The sequence below is a fragment of the Poecile atricapillus genome, chromosome Z, assembly GCF_030490865.1.
Source record: "Poecile atricapillus isolate bPoeAtr1 chromosome Z, bPoeAtr1.hap1, whole genome shotgun sequence".
In the NCBI taxonomy this organism is placed as follows: Eukaryota; Metazoa; Chordata; class Aves; order Passeriformes; family Paridae; genus Poecile; species Poecile atricapillus.
Window position 1 is genome coordinate 73,855,331 of NC_081289.1, and position 22,205 is coordinate 73,877,535.

At 41.0% G+C, this 22,205-nt stretch overlaps 1 protein-coding gene across 1 annotated transcript in view; it reads right to left on the minus strand.

The window, feature by feature from the left end:
- The window catches only part of CAMK4 (calcium/calmodulin dependent protein kinase IV), a 154,141-nt gene extending 148,701 nt beyond the window's left edge, over positions 1-5,440 (minus strand). Inside the window, exon 1 of the mRNA XM_058827964.1 lies at positions 5,204-5,440. Coding sequence (XP_058683947.1) covers positions 5,204-5,376 — 173 coding nt within the window. The 5' untranslated portion in view covers positions 5,377-5,440. The remainder of the gene's footprint in view (positions 1-5,203) is intronic.
- Positions 5,441-22,205: the final 16,765 nt, after the last annotated feature.

Here is a 22,205-nt window from a genome sequence, read left to right on the forward strand (position 1 = left end):
ACAATCACTCTCTTTCAAGTGCTCTTGAAAATACTTACTTTATTTCAGATTTTCTCTCTTCGGCAAGACTTGGACTTAGAATGCCATGCGTTGGAAGGGACCTACCAGGATTATCAATGATTCTGTCAGTAATATGCTAAAATAGTGACTCTGTTACCTCTTCCAGTCTAATGCAGTGTTTTTCAAACATGACAATTCTTGTATCAACACAAATTATATGATTATCACACCTAAAACAAATCTGTTTAAAAAACTTTTTTAGTATTCTTAAGAGTACTTACTTCAAGAGCTATTCATTTTCTCCACTATAAATATAATTTTTCAAATTAAAAAACATTATCTAAACCAGTGACATAAATATAAAGGGGATGACAGAAAAAAACCCCTTGAAAATCAAGAAATAACTACATCATAATTTTTCATTGTTAATACCTCTTTTTTTAAGTAATATCTCTTTTTTTAAGTATGAGAAAGCTGTTAAATTTACACAGAATTGATCACCTATTCATTTCAGATATTATTTAAGGCATGGTAAATTTTCTTTTATTGCTTTTTCATCACAGCTTTTTACTTCTAATCAACCATTTGTTGAACTGAACCAGACAAAACTGAGGAAAAAAATCACTCCATGCACTGAGTAAACAATTTTAGTTGTCAAAGCCTGGGCTATTCACTGCAAGTTCTGGTTTCTGGTACGCAAGTGAGAAACTACACCCTGCCCACTCTATCTCCTGTCTTCCTAACACCAAGCAAGGTCCAACCACAACTTTCCAGATGAGGCCTCGGACCCACCTCTTCAACAACCTTCCCTATGAGCAGGAGCTGCCTGAGGAACAGTGCTTGTCTGAAGGTGTCAGGGCAACAAGCAAGTTACAGTTTGTGGCACAGGGACAGCTACACTGGCAGTTTCTGCTCAAAGGTAATTCTCATCATGATTCCTAAAAGGGCTCCATGCTTTCACATTCAGACAACTAGCACCATGTGCTGTCTGTCAGTTGCATGCCTGTATCCCTTTGGAAAATCCTCAGGTCCACTGAAAAAAAATTACAAGCAAGTGAGCAAAAGTGTTATTGATGGAGGGAAGGACATATTTTCAATACACCCTAAAGCACAATGAGCAAGTGATTTTCAAAATAAACAGGGCAAAGAAGGTGTAAAACAAATTATTCTTTGGATGAACAGAAAAAGGAACCTTTTTATAATGAAGGGATGGAGATTAAAATAATTGACATGCTTTCAAAGCAAAAACTGTTTGAACTTTAAAGCATCAAGTGCAAAACCAATCAACTTCTATAAAATAAAGCTTCTGTCAGCTTGACAAAGAAGTTTTAGCTTTGTTACCTTAAATCAGCTGACAAAGAAGTTAGCTGATTTCATCTCCTACTGCCATTACAAAAGTAGATGTTAGGATGTCAGTTTTCATAAATAAGATTGACAGAGTAAGATGTCATTCTGCACACTTAAATCTTGAGTTCAAACTGTACAGTAGATATAAACTTTCTCTGTGCTAAAAGGACATAAACCACCTATGATTCAGCTCACAGTCAGTCCAAGCTAAGTTGCCAAGTACTGAGAGCCTTTCAGTCTTGGTCTTCAGCAAGTCTGAACACAACTGAAATACTGCCCATGCAGGAAAATGTAACCTTGGAAGACAGAAGGCCCAAATTATTTGATTGGAAATACTTTCACCTGCTTTTGACTGTTTAACAGGTTTGCAATCTGCCTACAATAGCAACACTAGGCAGTTTCAACTCCAGTAAGTTATGTACTTACTTAGGCAAAGAGGGTGCCTGTCAAGTAAAATTCCAACAAAGAAAATACCCATTTTTTGTAATATTGCCAAGTATCAAAACAGTCGTTACTGTATTTCTTCTTCACACAAATACCACAGTTAGATAAACCCTGAATTCAGAAACTTTGTACCAAAAGATACACCAAGGATTATATAATGCTAACAAAAGGTTTTACTCCTTTAGGAAATACAAGTTTAGAGAACAATATTTTCAACATCTTTTTCCAAGGGAGTGTGCTTATAGATTAAATACACTCAGAACAAAATTCCACACTCTACATCAACAATTTCAACCTGTAAAACAAAGACATTTTGTAAAACAAAGCACAAAATTTCCCATTTTCAGCATTTTGAGCTCCACTTACACACAAAACGCTTGTGAAAAATGGACTAAGAGGAAGGTGAACTAATCAGGGCTTCAGTGGAACATAAAAACAGAATAAAAAAATTATAATAAAGGATTATTTAGCCCAGAGTACACAGTGGCTGAACACAGATGCCTCAAGAACAATGTGAGAATAGAGCAAACTCCTGTCAACACTGTCAGAGAATACCCTGAAAACACTCAACAACTTACAGTTCAGTAGTTAGTATCTACATGTTTAATCAGTCTTAGTGGATTTCCTGCATGTAAACTTGCCTAGTTGCCCTTTAAGTCCATGTAACCCTTTAGCATCTGTAGTACCCAGTGGCCAGGACTACCAGCACACAGTGCTAAAGTGGCCTTACCTCCTGTCATTGATTTTTTGACTGGATACCCCATTTTTTAACATATACTCCAAAGAGCCTGCATGAAAAAAAAACCCAAAAACAACCAGCCAGAAAGCATCTCTGACGAAATGTTCCATCCATGCCATGTGTGCCTCCATATACTTCTCAGAACCTCACTACAGGTTTTACTAGGGACAGAAGAGAATTAAGTGATTTCTTAATGGCTTTTCCTCCACACCCATTTTGTTTATCTAAACTAGATTTCATCTGTCACTTCGATGCCCCAACAGTACAGTAAGGTCTTTCTGCAATTCTTCATAGGCAACGCAACCTTTAAACCCTGGACAATTGACAAAACCCAGCAAATAATTCTGTTCTGTTTATCTATGAACGTGTTGAGCAGCACAGACACATGAACTGAACCCTGTGGAACTCCACTGTTTTAAAAACAACTGTTGACTCCCACCTAAGTTTATAGGCATTTATCATTCTTCCTAAAAGGATTGTCTCCTTCTTCTTCCATGACTCCTTAGCTAGTCATGCGAGCAAGAGTTACAGAGTAAGATGTCTTAGGGATATGTCAGACATGCTTTGCACAAGTGTACTTCTTCCAAAGGGAAATTCCCAAATTTGGCCACAGCTGTCCAAATGCAGGTCTTTGGAGTCTGCCAAAAGACATCTTTCAATCCCTGTATTTGCTAAAGATAATTTAGGACAATATTTTACATTGGTTATTTCAGTATATTACTTTGTTTACTGCATCTGAAGGGATCACATAGACACATTATTCAGCCTTGTCTGATACATTTTCCCCACCACTAATCTAACTAAGCAATGAATACTTTTTTTTTTTTTTGAGACATACTCAAAACCATATCCAAAACTAGAAACTGTAAAACTCCAGAAGTTTGGAGTCGGGGTTGCCAAGAGTAAATTATACACTTTTATATTATACTTGGGAACCAAGAGGGATTGTCAGATGTTCCTTGTGGACTTGCCAAGATACACCTATCAGAGGGGTTGTGAGACAACATCAGCACTCTGAATGCTGGCTCTGAAAATATCTCAAAGCTGGCAATGGGACCTAAGGACCAAGATTTCATTGCCATACCCATTAGAGAAATTTTCTCTCAGAGCAAGTCCCCCTCCAAGTTCTTCTGTCCCTTCTCTGCCTCTTAATACTTGATTAATATGGTTGTTTCCTCCTGTATTGTTTTTGCTTTTGTTTTAAATCTTACTTCCTAGCTCTATCCAGGAGCACTGCAGACCTCATGGCTCACGTCTCTACACTACTTGGGTGTGGTTATCTTCCATATTCAAACCTTTTGTTAGTATTTAACAATTCACTCTCTCACCTTGCAAGGTAGAAAAATCCACTGCATCTCATCTTCACTCTAGTACTTCTACAGGCATTAACTCTTCTTACCAGAAACTGGAGATTTCACATGTTAAAAACCCTTCCTTATGCAATAAACCTAAGATACATCACCAATAAAGATTACACTTACACAAAGCCTACAGTGTCTATCACAAATGGTGGGAGGATTCCAGACAGACCCCAGAGAAGAGTACTAATCCAGGTGACAGGGTTGGTATCAACTGTTATAATTCATCAGCATTCTGTTTTGTTTCCTTTTTTGTTGACTCTAGACATAGAACCAACACAGCAATATTTCCTGCTTTATATTTTTATGATTCTGCACAAGGGTACAGTGAAGTCAAGTATAAATGTGATAAGCATACATAAAATTATACCTGTTTAAATCTGGCTAGGAATAGTAGCAATAGTAGGGGGAAAAAAGTAGCAGCAGATGCACAAGACCTAGGCAGAAAGCCAAGAATATTGTATTGTATTTCTATCACCTTTCCTGCCCCTATCAGTTAGGAAGCACAGGTATGCTTTGTAGCAATAACTTTCATTGCATGTCTTTTCCGAAAAAAAATATTCTACTAAGGCAACCATGTTACTATCTGCAAATTTCCCACATTTATTCAAGAGTTTTAATACTCTATCACTGGCAAAACTAACAATTGCTATTTGCTACCTACTCACACATATAAGTAATGTACTGTGAGCCCTTAAAAAACCCTGTAGTTGACGCTTTTTTCACATTTTCTACCTGCAAATTCAGCATGAGCTAAAAAATGCATTAGGGGGGCAGAAATTGCACGTCAGATACAGTGTTTTACACCAGACTTCAGTTTTTAGGAACCCGAAGACTTGGGACTTTTAAGTTGCTGGGCAGGACCACCACCAGGGCAGTAGTGCAGAACTAATGAATGAAGATGTAGCAGCTCACTCGCTTACACTGCACCCCGATGGTAAGGACCCTGCTTGCAGAGGCCTATTCAGGGAATCCTGTCTCGGGTGGGAGTTTTGTCAGCGCAGGGAGAGAATGGCAGAAGGTCTGGTGTGGAGGGATGCCGTGAATGAGGTGGCGTTTCGGTGCTCCCGAAGTGATGCCAGCACTCGGGTACCCTGACTAAAAGCCGCCCGCTCCGGCCAGCGGCCGCCGAGAGGACAGACGCCTCCTCCTAAAAATCCTTCCCTTCACCCGGGGATTTCTCGGCTTGGCTGCCGGGGAGCTGAGGTGTTTCCTGAAAGCCGCGGCCGCTCAGGCACAGCAAAGTTTTGCTGCAGGAACACCCAGCCCCGGCCGCCCCCCGCCCGCCCGCCCGGCCCGGCCGGCGCCGCCTCACCGTCCCAGCTCGGACTCCAGCTCGAAGTAGTGAGCCAGGGTGTCCTTGTTGGAGCCATCGATCCAGTAGTCGGGCGCGGCGGAGCCGGGGTGGCTGGCGGCCGAGGAGCCGGAGGAGGAAGATGAGGAGGACGAGGAGGATGAGGATGAGGAGGGCATGGTGACTTTCAGCATGCCGGGACGCCTGCCGGGGGCTGGCCTCTCCTCCGCGCCGGCTGCAGAACGCAGAGCGACAAGACGGCGGCTACACCTCTCCTCCCTCCCTCTTTCCTTCCTTACTTATTTCCTTCCCTCCCTCGCTATCCCCTCCCTCTGCCCTCCTCCTCCGCTGGAGGGGCGGTGTAGCGGGTCCCCAGCCGGGCGGGGCCGGGCGGGAGCGATGCTCCTCCAGCGCCCCCCGCCCCATCCATCCGCCCCGCCGAGCCGAGCGGCAGCGCCGAGCCCGCAGGGAGAGACCCCCGGGGCCGGCCCGGGGCGGAGGGAGCGCTCCGAGCTCACCGGGAGCGGGACAGCGGGGGGACAGCCGCCCGGGAGGGGAAATCGCATCCCGGTCCCCGGGCGGGGTGCGGAGGGGCCGGGCAGGATGCGCAGCCCGTAGCGAGGTGGGCGCCGGCCTGCCATGCCGCAGCGTTTTGCCAGTTCCCGAGAGGGAGTTCAGAAATTCTGCCGTGAATTTGGCAAGGAGGGTGTGGGGGCTGAGGCTGAGCAAGGAAAACAGCAGTGGGAAAAAAAAAGAGACTGACAAATTCTCGAACATGACTATAAAAATCCCCAAAATACATCTTCCCTTCCCACCAGAGAACTAAAAGAAGCCATAGAGAAATAAAATTGCTGTGCTGCAATGCCACTCTTTAACAGGTTATGAAATCTGCAGGTTATGAAATGCATGTGAATTATACTAAGGCATGCTACATCCCCAACTGCAAAATCCTTAGCCAGAAACATCTATAGAAGGGTCGTTTCTGTTGGTGTAGTGGTGAAATAAAACAGCAGCAGTTGTGTGTGCCTTGCATGCATAGTGTGCCAGGTCAATCCCACTCACATCCTCTCTGTGCTGTTACACCCACTCACACTGCCATGCCCGCACAGGCAGGAGGTAAAATGGACCATGTGCAAACCTGTGCAGCAGAAGGGACGAAGTATTGTCCTCTAATTTCCAACCACAGTTCACTGGCCTGGTTTTTAAACACCGTATTTCTTGCTCAAATAAAGCACAGGATCCTGTTCAGTGTTGTGCTAATTCAGGTGTATTGATGTTTTCCAAAGGGATTTGTTTCCCCTCATAGACAAGTCTATCTCTTACTGTTTTTTAAGTTCCTTACTGTAACCAGATGGGGCAATTAATCTTAATTCTGAACCTCTTAATTTCTCAAAGTTCTTTACAAAGCAATGCTTCTCTCTGAGTAACCAGATAATAGAAGAAGCATCTCCTAAACTAGTCTTTGTTAGTAGTGGGAAAGGATAAGAGATAAATGAGATAGATAAACAAGAAATAAACCTTTTTGTCTTAAGTTTACGTATTGCCATTTTAAAATCAAACTATATATCTCCACTGTAATTTGAGATTTTATAATTATCAAATTCATATTTCAAAGTCAGGAAAAAGTAACGCAAAGTCCTAAGTAGAAAACCAAATTCCATCCAATACAGTTTGAGTGCAACTCCAAATTTCCTTTGAGATTAATGTCATGCACAGAGCACCCACAGTTCCAGGGCTGAGATCAGCACTGAGCAGCAGGCAGGCAGCCTTTTCACTGCTGCTTGTGCCCTCTTTCAGCCCCCCAGCTTGCCCTGTCTGTGCTGGTGCATGCAGGGCTTTTCTTCATAACTCTTTGGCTGATAGGTGACACTTTTTCATCTTATTTGTTAACAGCATCTTCTGGGAGAAGTAATAGTTACTGATGAAGACAATCTCACACACACATAATGGCAAATCAGCACACTTAGAAGACAGTGGTTTTCCACAATGTATTTTTAGTCAAATACCTAGCGTATTCTGCAAGCCAAAGGGCACATATAATTCGGTTCTGGTGGTGTTTTTGAAGAAATTATTTTAGTCACATTATATTTATCCAGGTACCTGCAATCAGATTCATATCTCTAATGATCTAGATATAGTTACCATGAACCTTCAGCTACTCCTTGCTAAATGACAAGTGGATTTTCTTTTCAATTTTTTTTTCAGAGTGGGGTATCTCTAGAAAAGGCATTTTACTTTCCTTGAAACTCTGACTCAAAAGTGAGCTGCATTGCACCATGCTGACAACCTGGTACTTGAAAACTGGCTGGACCTTGTTATTCAGAAGGTCCACATCCTTCAAAATTTAAGATCGCAATATCCAAATGTGTCTATGCGGAATTAAAGAAAGTCTTCAAGTTGCACACTGTATCTAACCAGCAAAAAAATGCCTCTCAGTCTCATGGAAACCAAAGACAGCATTTCAAATTTGCAGTGCTCCAACTCAGGTCTATGTTAACCATGATTTGCACCAACTTTATTGGTCATGAAATTAAAACACTAAAGAAAAAAACCTTCATTTATTTTATTTGTGACACACTATGTACAAAATTTTACAAGGGAGATACAAGAATCATAATTTTCCTGCCAACAAACCCAGGTTACAAACTCAAAAAAAAAAAACACGTCAGGGAAGAAGCAGTTTATATGGACAAAACATATATGCAAAAGATGTCCTATCATCTGCCTCTCTCCTGTCGCCCATAAATTTAAGCCCCAAAGTAGGAATGTTTTCTGGTGTTTTGGTGGAGGTGTGCAATCAGTAATCTTTCTGCCCTCCTGGTTGCTATAGTCCTGTTTTGTGAATGCTCTTGTCCTTTGTACAGACATCACTGCATCAGGTATGAGCAGAACATACTTTAGACAGCTAGATTAAAACGTGAATGTATGATAGGAACTTTTTGAACTTTACTTCAGAAATTTTCTTGCAATTCTAGCAGTTAGGCCTTGTGTAAGAACTCAAAGAAAAAACAAAATCTGTCCTGAGTTTTGAGTTAGTAGTTTCCAGTTTGTGGGCACCATTTGAAAAAGCACCATGTTGGTCCCCTGAAACTTCTGTCAGTATTTCTTCCTGGCCAAAGTGCAGCAGCCTCTTAATGAAGGTACAATGTGTCCACACCTATTGTAGTAAAGGTAGTGTTATCTACAAAAAGAAAATTGTCAGATATAGTCCCCATTAAGGAACATTTGTCTCAAAATGGTTTTTGTGAGAAACAACACGCAATTAAGGTTTATTAAACCATAAGAAAATAAAATAAAAAAAAAAAAAAAAGAAAGAAAAGAAAAGAAAAAGAAAATACTAAATAAGGAGAAACAGCAGTGCTGGGAGAATAAGTCTAAACCACGATATGCTCCTCTACAAAATGGGTGCTCTGCCTTTTATACCGCTAGCCCCTCCTAAAGTCTTGTCAGTCAGCTCCTCTGCTATCCATTATCTTGATTGAAGGTCAGGTGTTGCCATGCCTCTCCTCCTAGTGACAACCCCGCCCTCCTCTAATGCCCCAGCTACCAAGGCCATCCAGTGACAAAAATACAAGGGGGAGGGGAAGGAGGACTATGGGAAGACATATAACAATAACTGTTGTAGTTACATATTATATTATTGGCTTTTCACAAATATTAAAATATATAATGTTGGAAAACTTTGCTGTACTAATATAGTTTCTTTTATTTCCATTATTAATAAAACTTAGAAATAGTGGTGTAATACACATATATACATAGTAGGCTGTAGCATGGTATTAAAATAAAGACTGCTTTTGTTCATATAACACAGAGACTGAGAAGATAGTCAGAAACACCCCCCTGCATTCTTGGATTATTTTATCCAGATGAAGACAGTGGTGACCGGAGCTCCAAGGGAGGAATTTACTGAACCTCTGTTATCAGGGACTGTGAGACTCAATGGAGCCAAGAAGATTGATCTATTGGTGAGGGGGGAGTTGAAGCTAAACAAAGGAACATCTAAAACTTAAGAGGAATGTTTGAATCATGCATAAGCATTTATGAATATGCAAGAGATTTCTCTTTTTAAGGGACAATCCTTTGTTAGTAAGGCGTGCTCGCTTGGCTGAATGCTGAGGCACCTGGCCGTATTTGTTAATTTTGTTTTATTTCTTTCTCCTAATTGTCTTTCTATTAAACTCTTAAATTTTATATAAAAAATATGAACCTCGTTTTTCACAATTGAGTGCTGGGATAAACACCTCACCTCTGAGACCACTGGGTGATCCCAAGATGGGAAAAGGCACAGCCTGCCAAGTTTGGTGGATCCCACTCAGTTTCTTCTGGCATGAATCAGTGGTTGCAGGTAAAGACCTTGTGGACAAGGAGAGAAATAAAGCAAAGGAAAGGGAAAAGTCTCCCTAAACCATGGAACTCCATAATTCTTGTACATGAAGACCTGAAGAAGATAAAAGGATTGTAAGTATTTTTCTGCTTTATTTATTTATCTATTTATTTTTGCTTTATTCCCGTCTGCTAATTGTCTTTCTAATAAACTTTTTAAATTTTATATAAAAAATGTGAACCTTGTTTTTCACATAACTGTACATCTACAAAACTTCTCTTAACATATACATAATATTAATCCCTTAATTGTGAGAGCCAACCGCAGCTTTACTCATCTATAACAGTTTTCATGTGCTAGAGCTCCCTTCTTTACAAAGATGATCCAGTATGGATTCCACATTTCCACCTGTGCTAGACCAGATGCTTATCTGCTATAATTGTAATGCAGATTAAGTCTTCTGAAACAGGAGTTGCTCAAACTGTATCACATGCAAGTCAAAGAAGTTGAGATCAGGGCAAATCCCAAAAGATTTCACTTCCCTTCCCTGTCATTGATTTTTCCCTGATGAATACAAAGCGTTGCATCATGTTCTATTTTCTGCAACATCTTTCCAACTTGATCACTATGTAAGCTTCAATGGATGTCTGTCACTTGGGAATGCTAAAAACTTCTGCAAATTTATTTCTTTTTATTTATGTATAGGAAGCCTTATTACTTGTATTGAATAAGTTCGTCACAGTCTCTTAATTTACTATCATCTTTCATGCTGTTTCATGTGTAAATCTAAGTCTACTTAAAGATTTATAGAGCTGATGGACTTTCATCAGCTGTGAACGTGAAGAGTTTAAATCAGGTGAGAATTAATGCAGTGCTGGGTGAGGCCAGCAGAATAGTGATGTTGGGTCGGAGGTGTCCTTGTGCAAGACAACGAAGAGGGACTGACTGACCCTTTGCAGAGTGGCAGTAGAGGTGAAGGAGAGTAACAAAGTGCCCTGTACCTCAAAACCTACTCACAAGTTTTGAAGTCAAGACAATTTTTTTTTGCCAGTGACTGGGAAAAGCAGACACGTAAATGGGGATAAAAGAAGTGATTGCCTGAAGATAAACTGTTAGAAAACATTGTGATTCATCCATCTCTGAACCACATCACATGGGCTGTGGGTATCAATAGGGTCACTTTATAGTCACTGCAGGAAGGCACACAGAACAGTTATCTTTGCACCAGAGTCACTTATCTTTCTTGTCCCTCTTTAAGTGATTCAATAAATCATTTGATTTCTAGAATGTAGGAGGATACTGGAAGCATTCTCTTTCATTTTGCAGGATCAAACAGCATTTGTTCACCAAAAAAAATATAAAGCTGGTGCACAAGTCTATGAGTCATTAAACCCAAGCAAACCACCCCTTTGGGGACAAGCTTCACAAACCAGAAGTTGCCTGGTAGGACCCATAGAAGTTACAGCTCTTCCTGAGTTGAGCTCACTTAGCTGTTGCTGGGTCTCTAATCCCTGTTCAAACAAAATCCAGCTGGAGGTCTTCTGCCATTATTAGCAGCTCAAGAAATTTCTTCAGGATATAGTACTTCCTTGTTTCTAAGGTAGAACTTTCTTGTCCACCTCAAATGCTATAACCTAGTTTAAATATGTAGCTTAAACTCCCTCCATCCCAGGTGTTGGGGGTTAGGTGTCCTTCCTTTTGTTCCTTTTCATGTATAGAATTTTCCCCAGTAGTTATGATGAATCCTGGCTGCTGGGACCTGTTGGGGGCTTGAGAAGATAAAGAATTTGACTGGGCCCCCAAGGGAAGGGGGGCAGGTAAAAGGGAAGGTAGGGGCAGCTGCAGGCTGGCTGGTTTTCTTGTGTTTCAGAGCAGGACATTCTCAGAGCTGTTGTTGCTTAGAGAAAGGAGTTCACCATAACCCAGAGAGAACTACTACTACTTGTTGTTGTTGTTGTTGTTGTTGTTGTTGTTGTTCTTCTTCTTCTTCTTCTTCTTCTTCTTCTTCTTCCTCTTCCTCTTCTTCCTCTTCTTCCTCTTCTTCCTCTTCTTCTTCCTCTTCTTCCTCTTCTTCCTCTTCTTCTTCCCCTTCTTCTTCCCCTTCCCCTTCTTCCCCTTCCCCTTCCCCTTCCTTTTCTCCATCTGTGGGCCTCACACCCCCTGTCCTCCCGGGACATGGCAGTGCCAGCCACCACCACAAAGCTGCTGATCCACCTCAGCCACCGGCCCAGGATCTCAGCTCATCCCTGCTGTCCCAGCCGACTGTTCCTCAGAGCCCTGCAGGAGCACCAGGACTGCCTGAGGGGGTTTGTGAAGCAAAGCCTCTCCTCCATCCCATCTCAGCCGAGAAAGATGTCATGGGGCCCCTGGTTCTGTGTTCTTGTTAATGCTGTAGTTATTGTTTTTTTGTTTGCCTTGTTATAAATACTCGTAAAGAACTGTTATTCCTACCCCCAGATCTCTGCCTGAGAGCCCCTTGATTTCAAATTTATAGTAATTCAGAGGGAGAGGGTCTACATTTTTCAATCCAGTGGAGGCTCCTGCCCTCCCCAGCAGACACCTGTCTTCCAAAATGAGACAATAGGGAAAAAGAACACCCTCCTCATACCACCCCCTGCACCCCCCAAGAAAGCAACACATTAAGTGAACTATAAAATACACAACTAAGAATACAAACTTTATGCCACGTTTAAGGTGATGCCAGATTTTCAACACTTTCAACAGAAAGTTGAAAAAACATGTTAGGAAAACAAATACTAAAGTCTTAGTCACAGGCAAGCACTCTTAAAATAAAAGCTGATAGTGTTGATATTGTTTCTTTCGCTCTCAAGAAAGAAAAGAAAAATTCATGCATGTTTTGGTATTTGGAAAAAGAAATCTGCATATAGGAAATTGCATAAAGATTGTAAGAGGAAGGGAAAGTTAGCAGTTTCTGAGAAATGGTCGTTTACATGAAGAGAATTCACTTTCCCAGGGTACGCTGGAGTCCAGCCTCAACTCAGCGGTAAACCGCTCATTTTGGGGGAAGGTTAGAGAGAGGTCTAAGCATTAGCAGCTTGTGTGGATTTGCAATGAATCGAAGAAATAAAAATATCCCATAATTAAAACACCTTTTTTCTATTCCCTAAAATGTGTGTTTTGCCCTGTAACAAATAAAACATTAAGGAATTATTTGAAGGGGAACAGCTGCCACTCACTCAATTTTAGAATTTGGCAGGGGTTGTGCATGTCCTTTTGCTGATTTGTGAGCAAAACCTTGTTAAAAATTCAGCAGGTCCCTCTGTGTTATATTTCCCAGCAGAGAGAGGCAGTCTAAGATGCCTCCTTGGTTTTCCCATATAAATACAGGCAGATTCAGCAATGCAAGATTTCTTACCACAGCTGTAAAGCAAACTCTCCGCTGTCAGCACCTCAACACCTTATCTAGCAGTAAAGTGAGTTCAGTAGCTGATCCATTACCAAGAACTTAATCACCACAGTTAAAATCAAAGAGAATTCAAGGCCTATCCCTATTGCTGTTCCAAAAGGCAGAGAAGTTACTAGCTAAACCAGCTAGTAATCTCACCTTTCCAGTTGCCAGATTCTGTGAGTTACCCTTACCCCAAACAAAACAAATAAATCACTGCTGTGTTGTAAAAAACAGTTAAGGCCATCAGTTCTGACTGCTGCAATCCATTATGGAACAGACCTTCTTTGTTTCATTCACTTGCCTCGTATTTGAGTGGATATAAATTGAGTGGGCTGTTAACTGTAGCATAGTTGTGACTGGGTTTCTTGTGACTTGAGTGCCAGTGACAACAAATGGGAAACACAAACAGTTTGTACCCAGGGCATGGTACAAAAGAGAAAAAAACAGCTAATTTACTTCAGTGATTTCTGATGGGATTGCTTCCAGTTCTGCAAATTCAGGAAAGTTGTAGCTTTTATGAGACAGGAAATGGCTGTAGTTTGTTGATATTGTTTTGTACATCTTTCTGATTGCACATACAGATATGGTCTTGTTCAGTTGCAATCTAATCTGTTTGAGTGCCCTGGCTAATATTGATTGTGAAAAACAATGTTCACTGTTCTGATAAATTTTAAAAGGTTTAATAAAATAAAGACAATGGGAGACAAAGACAATAAGGCAAGGGGTTAAAATGGCTGTGTGCTTGGCACTCTGCCAAGAGCACACCTGGTGCTTTGGAAACACCTTTTATATACCATTTCTATTGCATCAACATGATGCATATTCATACACTTTATGCATATTCAAACTTCTCTATTAACTTGTTTACATTTTCCAGGAACTTTTTAACATGGCCATTCCTTGGGTCCACCTTTTTAGAGCATGCATGTTTCTTGGCTTGTGGTTTTAATCCTCTTTTTATCACCTTCTAATTTGGGCCTTGACTCCTTTTTTCCACAGTGAGTGTTGATAGCAGCCAGGTCCCATCATCTGTTCATTGAATGTTGTCCTAACTAAACAGACAGTTCAAACTGTCAAATATTGTATCAACTATTACCTAAATTTTGCTAATAGCAGGAGAAAAAACTACATTCACACAGCAAAGCCATTTTAACATTCAACATTATGCATATTCATCTTAATACTTGCAAAAAAGCCAATATTATGATATGTATTTATAACATTGATGGTAACAGACTTGCTGTGTTACCTAAAGGGGTTCTAGAAAAGATCTAACTCCGGAAAAAAAAAATCCAGCTATTACAACATCCAATTCAAAAGTAAAGGTTAACTATTTCATTCTGTGTTTAGTACTAGACTGCACCTTTGATCTCCAAATGAGGGCAATCATTTCAAGAGACAGACCTGATGTTTTGTTGAGGGATCCCAAAATGAGACAGCAATCATGGGGAAATGTTTACACAGAAATTTCAAAGGAGTGAAAATGCTTGCACTTGACTATTTCACATAATAATTGCTTCATTTACTCCCCTCTAGACTGAATGTGTGTGTTTTGGAGTTTTTGTTCTTTTACAGGGCCCTCAAGTCTTTGGATTCATATGGCCCTACTACCAGTAACAATATTTCTGTGACACAGGTTGACCAGAGACACAGCAGAAGGGCATCTGTGCCTCAGGAACTAATGTTTATAACCTTATCTGTGGACAAATGTAGAAGAGAGGGGTAGGAGAACACAAATTCAAACCCACTCTGTCTATGTGAGGGAGTTCTTTTCCCTTGTTGTCTCAGTTTGGAAGACAGGTGTGTTATAAATTTGTATTGTGATATTGGCTTTCGCAGATGAATCTTATATGTTAAATACTTTTTAGCTATGTATGTACTTTTTTCTTACTAACAAGTCTTAAGCTTAAAAGAATTTCCTAGGTACAAGGCAAGGAAACCCCAGAGGGCAAGGACAGTGGGGCCCAAGCTGTTACCAGGAGAACAATAGAGCCCAAGCTGTTATCAGCGAAAGATATGAAGCCCAGATACCCTCAGAGGAAGGATGATGGGGGGCTGGACTGTTATCAACAATGACCATTTGCAAGAAAAAGGAAACCAAACTCCAAAATAATGCTCATCAGCAAGAAATAGTGCTGACCAGCAGAAAAATAAGTTGTGCAAAAGCATGATCTAAGAAGGCAGAACCAGGGAGGGGACACGCTTTGAATATGTATTAACCCCTCACAGCAGGAGGGGATAAAAAGAGTGTTCCTGAGATACCAGGTGTGTTCCTGGCAACTCACCAGGGCACCCGGCCGTTTTAACCCTTTGCTTTATTTCTTTTCTCTCCTAATTGTCTTTTTATTTATATTAAATTCTTTTTATAATTTATTAAGTGAATCTCGTTTTTAAGAGGTGTCTGCTGGGGAGGGCAGGAGCCTCCCTTGGAATCAAAAATCTGGTGCCTATTTCAGGCCTGCAGGAGGTTGCCTCCACTCAGACAGTTCTTACCTAACTGCTTCACTCTTCAACACTTCTTGTATAAAAGTCCTGGAGCTACATGATAAAACTTCCCTCACTGTGCTCAGCTTTCTCCATGTAATTCCTGGATTTTTCCATTTTGATTCTTGAAAATTCACTGCAACTAATATAACTTTCAAAGACAAGAAGAGTTTATTGTTAAGTACAAGGATGCCTTTCAGCACCTCTTCTGCTCTCTGATAAGCATCCACATAAAGTGGGAATAAGCATCCACATTTTTACTCTGCATTTATTACAATTCAAAAGTAGTTACTGGCATAAGTTAGTAGTAAAAGTAAAAGTAGTTAATGGAAGGGTGTACACAGGGATAACTTAGACTAAGCTGCTGCTGAAATGCAAGGTCCTACTAATCATTCAGCAACTCAGTATCATTAAACCCACTGACAGAATTGCAGGCGTATGTACATATAGCATAGATAATTTCTGCAGTTTTCATTAAAAACCTGGAAACATTGGAAATACCAAAATTCACTCATGACTCAGGATCATATGAGATTATACTTTCACACATGATATGCTACATCTTGTAAAACAAAAAAAAAATCTGAATCCCTCCAAGGTAAAACAGAAGTTAGTATTTCCAAGTCACAGCATTTCAATTTCTTCTCTACAAAATATACATATATATTGAAACATGTTACAGCAATGAAATTGTGCATTTCCAAGCCCAAGATATGAGTTTTATTTGCACTTTAAGAAAATCAGCTGCAGTTCACTTTTTTAAAAATTCTTGCTTGGCTAAATTTTTAAAATCTGTACCACTTATTAATTAATGTGGTGGGAATTAACAGTGATGATCACATTTGCAGGCTGAACAAATGTATTATTTTATTACTAACTCATCCTTTCAACTACTGTTTTCCAGCTAAAATTGAACAAGATTAAATGTAGAATATAAGGCACCCAGGTAGAAATCCCAGTAAAGTGAGTTGGACACCATGTGTAGAGGCGATATTTGAGTCTTCACCTGTGTGTCCCATTATGACCTCGGGCAGTGTGGTGGATCCAGCCTGGCTGGTGTCTACCCAAGCCACTGGTTGGGGTCAGAGGTGCAGGATATGTGCCCTTATCTGTGATGCCTGACTCTGACACCCAAGAGAGCACTGAATTTCATGTAACACCATGGAGACAGCTGGTAAAGTTATGTAGAGAAACTGGGAATGTGAGTGTGTAGGTTAGACAGAGTTTTCTTAAATCACTGGGTGAGAGAGTTTAAGGTATTTTAGAAAATAAGCAGCAAGATGGAGGACTTAGGGTGTTGTCCGTTTCACCTTCTTCCTTCTTCACCTTCTTCTTCTAGGGATTTTTGGGTAGTAATAAGTGATTGGATAAAGGAATTCACAGTGCAGCACACAGGTATTGGGTCATTGGGCCAGTAAGAAAAATAATTTACTTGGCATTTGTTAATTGGATAAATGGACATATGAAACACCTTGAAGAGATTCTTTGCGCTCCATTTTGCACCTTTCTAACTTGGTGTATGTAGCTCCTTGTGCCTGTATATGTGTAATATAGATAAGAGAAGAATAGACAACCAAGTCCGAACAAGAGAAAACTGCCTCTCTCTCATCAATCTCAGTCCAAGGGAAAAAAACCCAGCCACCAGTGTTGCATCCTGACACCACCTTCCTCAGCTGGGCAGGGGAAAGAAAATACAAGCAAAAGCTCTTGGGGCGAAATAAGGGCAGGGAGAGGTCACTCAGCAGTTGCCATCACATGCAAAATAGATTCAACTTAAAGCAACTTTCCTCCAACTTCTCCCTTCTTAATTTTACCCCATTTTTCTCTATCTCCTCCCCACCAGTGGTGCAGGATGATGAGGAATGGGGGCTGTACTCAGTTCATGACCTCTCTGCCGCCCCTCCCTCCTCAGGGGAAGGACTCCCCATACTCTTTCCTTACTCCAGCACGGGCTGCGTCCCCATGTGAGAGAGCCCTTCATGAACTTCCCCACCATGAGTCCTTTCCATGGACTGCAGTTCTTCACAAACTCTTCCTGTCTGAGTCCCTTCCTTGGGGTGCAATCCTTCAGAAACTCACTGCCCCAGTGCAGGGCCCCCAGGAGGTCATGAAATCCTGCCAGGAGCCTGATCTAGCACAGGCTTCCCATGGAGTCACTGCCTCTTTTGGGCACATCCACCTTCTCCAGTGTGACATCTCCATGGGCTGCAGGTGAGTCTCTGTTCCACCATGGGTCTCCATGGGCTGCAGGGGCACAGCTGCCTCACCACGGATTGCATCACAGGCTGTAGGGGAATCTGCTTCTGTGACTGGAGCAGGTCCTGCCCCTCCTTCTCCACTGACCTTGGTACCTGTAGGGCTGTTCATCTTACATATCCTCGCTCCTCTCCGTAGACTTCTGTCTCTGTTGTGCAGGCTTTTTTTTCTCTCTTCCTATCAATGCTACCCAGAGGTTTTACTTCTCACTCAGGCAGCAGCAAGTCTGTCTTTGAATAGGCTGGAATTGATTCCATCACCTTCCTCTCCACCAAAACCCTGCTGTGCAAACTCAGTTCAGTATAGCTGAAGCAAAGCAAAATGTAGAACAGTTTCCTTACTTGTGTCAACAATTCCTCTTGTTTATTTCTCACACGGTAGTTTGGTACTGTAAATACTGTTACCATTGTTTAGACCTCTGATTTATGAAGTGTACCTAAAAGCCTTGGCAACATTTGACTCAGAAATCACTTTGCAAAGGCTCATAAATTCCTCTTGTTGCCAGTAAAATTTTACATGTTTGAGGACATCTTGATTTCCTTAAGTACTATTAAATATCTATTTTTTTTAAAAAAATCTGAACTGACATGCAATCAGTGAAATATTAATCATTGACTTCAGTGAAAAATTCTTAATTAAATCAAATGCTATGATCATAAATCTTCTGATTTGTTCAAAACAGTGTTCAAGTTGCTAGGATTCAAATCAATCTATCCATTTTTTGCTTATATTCAAAATACATTAGAAAAATCCTATCCTGCATTGGACCAGTCTTCACAGTAAAGCTAAGTTCACTAAGAGGATATAAATAATCCTTCAACTTTCACAAAAGTAAATGACAAGGTAGGTATAGGGGAAAAAAACCTCTATAATTTGAATGCTGATCTGCACATAGTTACTGTAGATGTACAGGAAGGCTTTTGCAGTTGAAGACGATACCTCCTGCTTAACTCCTTAAATCCTGCCTAACTCTTGTATAGGAAGGCATTCATAAAATCACTAATCAGTATATGGAAACGAACTAAAGTATTAAGCAGTCACCAATATATTCTTGATGTATGTTCCTCACACCTTCTGTCTCTTACATACTGGCTTTTGACACCTTTTTTTTTATCTACTTAAAGGTTGAACAATTATTTGTATGATTTTAATAATAGATCAGAAGAAAAGGTTGGTTTATACTTTTGCAGTGCCAATGATCTCTAAGCCTATTAGCAACTGGAAGTGTTTTGGGGGTTCCGTGTCCTTCCTTTTGTTCCTTCCTCCACCTATAGAATTTTCCCCATAGTTACAGGGAAATCTGACTGCCGGTACTTATTGTGTGCTTGAGAAGACAAAGAGTTTGTCTGGGCCCAGGGGGGAAGGGGGCAGGTAAAAGAGAGGGCGGGGGCAGCTGCAGGCTGGCTCCTTCTTTGGCTTCAGAGCAGGACACACTCGGAGCTATGGTTGCTTGGGGAAAGGAATTTGCTACAACCCAGACTACTACTTCTACTACTACTACTGCTGCTACTACTACTACTACTACTACTACTACTACTACTACTACTTCTTGTTCTCCTTTTTTTTCTTATTTTGTTCTTGTTCTTGTTCTTGTTCTTGTTCTTCTTGTTCTTATTCTTGTTCTTGTTCTTCTTGTTCTTGTTCTTGTTCATGTTCTTGTTCTTCTTCTTCTTCTTCTTCTTCTTCTTCTTCTTCTTCTTCTTCTTCTTCTTCTTCTTCTTCTTCTTCTTCTTGTTCTTCTTGTTCTTGTTCTTCTTCTTCTTCTTCTTCTTCTTCTTCTTCTTCCTCCTTCTTCCTTCTTCCTTCTTCCTCATCTGTGAGCCTCGCTCCCCCTGTCCTGCCGGGACGTGTGGCGGTGCCAGGCACCGCCGCGGAGCTGCTGATCCACCTCATCCACCAGCCCAGGATCTCAGCTCATCCCTGCTGTTCCAGCCAACTGTTCCTCAGAGCCCTGCAGGAGCACCGGGACTGCCCGCCCGAGGGGGTTTGTGAAAACAAAGCCTCTCCTCCATCCCTTCCCGTCTCAGCCGAGAAAGCTGTCACGGGGCCCCTGGTTCTGTGTTCTTGTTAATGCTGTAGTTATTGTTGTTTGTTTGCTTTGTTATAAATACTAGTAAAGAACTGTTATTCCTACCCCCAGATCTCTGTCTGAGAGCCCCTTGATTTCAAATTTATAGTAATTCAGCGGGAGGGAGTCTACACTTTCATTCTGAGGGAAGCTCCTGCCCTCCCCAGCAGACACCTGTCTTCCAAACTGAGACATCAAGAAACACAGCATTTCTGTAGAGAAATATGCTGGTTTTCATACCTACAATGACACACTTCTGCAGAATTCTAACATTGTTATTAGATCTGGATAAACCCAGATAATTTCAGCCAAAACTTTGTTCTCAATTGGAAAAAAAACAAAACAGACACCAAGACCAACTCTTGATTTAAGACCACTTAAGGGAGTGCTCTTCCTCTAGAAAACAACTCACCATAACATATGTATTTTCAAGGACACAGGTTATACCACTGATACTAAACTAGTGCTGGATTTTCAGAGAAAAACCCTTCTCTTTTTCTCCCACTAAACCAGAGAATCACTCCCACAGCAACAGCATAAATTTTCTGCTAAAATGATGCATCTAGAAATAGACTCTGCCAAAGGCTACAAATGAGAAAAGCAGAATGAAGGTATGACAGCCAGACTAGCAACACACAAAGAGCTTTAAACTTTTTAAACATTCTATATTCAACATGTTCCTGTGACAAATTAGAGGCAGGCAAGGAGGAGGCTGAATGTCTGGTCCCACTCACATCAGTGGGATTGGTTGCCATGGACTTGGGCCGAAGTGACACGTGTAGATGGTGTACACATTGGCCATGCACAGATGTATAAACACAGGCAGTAGTGTACTAGTGACTACTTCTTTGTTTACAAGTTTATCTGCTTTCAGCCTGGCCAGGGCAGTGCAGGAGACTGTGCTGATCTGTTCAAACAAGATTTGGTTTCTGCTGAATTTGGACCATGACCCGACACATGGGGCTCTGGGAGTGCACTCTGGGCTCTCAGATCCCCTCCCTTGTGGTCACAGGTAATTTTGTCATGAACTGTTCTTCCCAGAAATGTGTCTTTAAAGTATTTACTGTAGGAGCAGGCAATCAGGTGCTTCAGTTCCTCCTGGCTGATTACAGCTGTCTAATCAGCAGGTACCACACCAAGAATAGGCAGGTTCTCCTCTTTTCAGCTCCAGCTGACTTACACTGCGTTCTCATCCTGAAAAAGAGACTCTTATTCTAGATGTAGCATCTTTATTTAGCAAGGCATAAAGAATGGGCTTCAATTCATGTCACAGATTTTACTGGAAATTAAGTGTGTACATGCTGCTGAACCAAGTGAAAGTCTATGTGGATTGGTGAATACAAGCTTAGGTTGTAGCCCTCATTAGCAAAAAGCTTAAATTTTGAAGAAGCAGCCTAAGTTCCATGCCACTGGACTAGCCAACTTCCAAAAAAATGCATACTGTTTAAAATCACAGCTGTACAAACTGTAAACTTTTCTCACAGACTACAGAAAGCATCATCCTTAACCAGCAGTCTCTATCATATTTTCTTAGGCTGAAAGAAACAGCAAAGGATCAGATATGTCTACATTCTTTTAAAAAGCCCCAGGGCCAAAAAAAGAAGGCCCTCTGCCTAAGTCATCTGTAGGCATCTACAATTTTCTGCCACAATCATGTTTGCATACTGATTTCTTTAAAAATGCTGATTTTAAACTGAAAACACTGTCAGTCCTTAAACAGGATTGCAGCAATAGCAGCTCATACAAATTTCAAAGAGAGAGACTCTAGGGACTGGCTCTGCAACTTACGGTATGTTTCCTAGAGATATGTTCCCCATGACAAGAATTAATTATTTCATAGTAGTCTAATTTATTAAAATTCATCTATGAACTATAAGCATAGTTCACACACTTGGAAGTACAGGGAGGTTTGATTTTTCCATGAAAATAATAACCAGGTGGCAAATACAAAACTGTTTCTAGGGCTGAATCATCTATCCTTACTATTGAAAATAAGGATCCCTGTGCAACAATGTCTAATTCATTGTGCGTATTCAGAACATACTGACTATATTTTAATTTAGGAGGCTACCACTCTGTAGAATAAATAGGTACAAACTGGAAATTGGCTGAGGAGGCATGGCAAACAGACCATTGCAAGTGACAGAAAACAACTAACGTGGGCAGAGGGAAGAAGTTTTTTGGTGGAGGTATGGACACAGGTTCTGAGACTGCTGTGATAATCCATAGGGTAGGAGGAAAATACTAACCAGGGACCTCCTTTTTGAAACCAAACAGGTACTATGACAGACCAAATTTAAATTTCTTGGGCATCGGTGGCTCCAGAGAGCTTCCAGTGGCTGAGAGTATGTTCCCCATATCAGTCTCCACCACTTGCTCTCAAAGTTCTCACAATATATCCAAAAATTTTATAACCAGAATGCAAACTAGCAGAGGAATGCAGAAGGATACTAAGGAATATATGTGAGTTACAAAATTA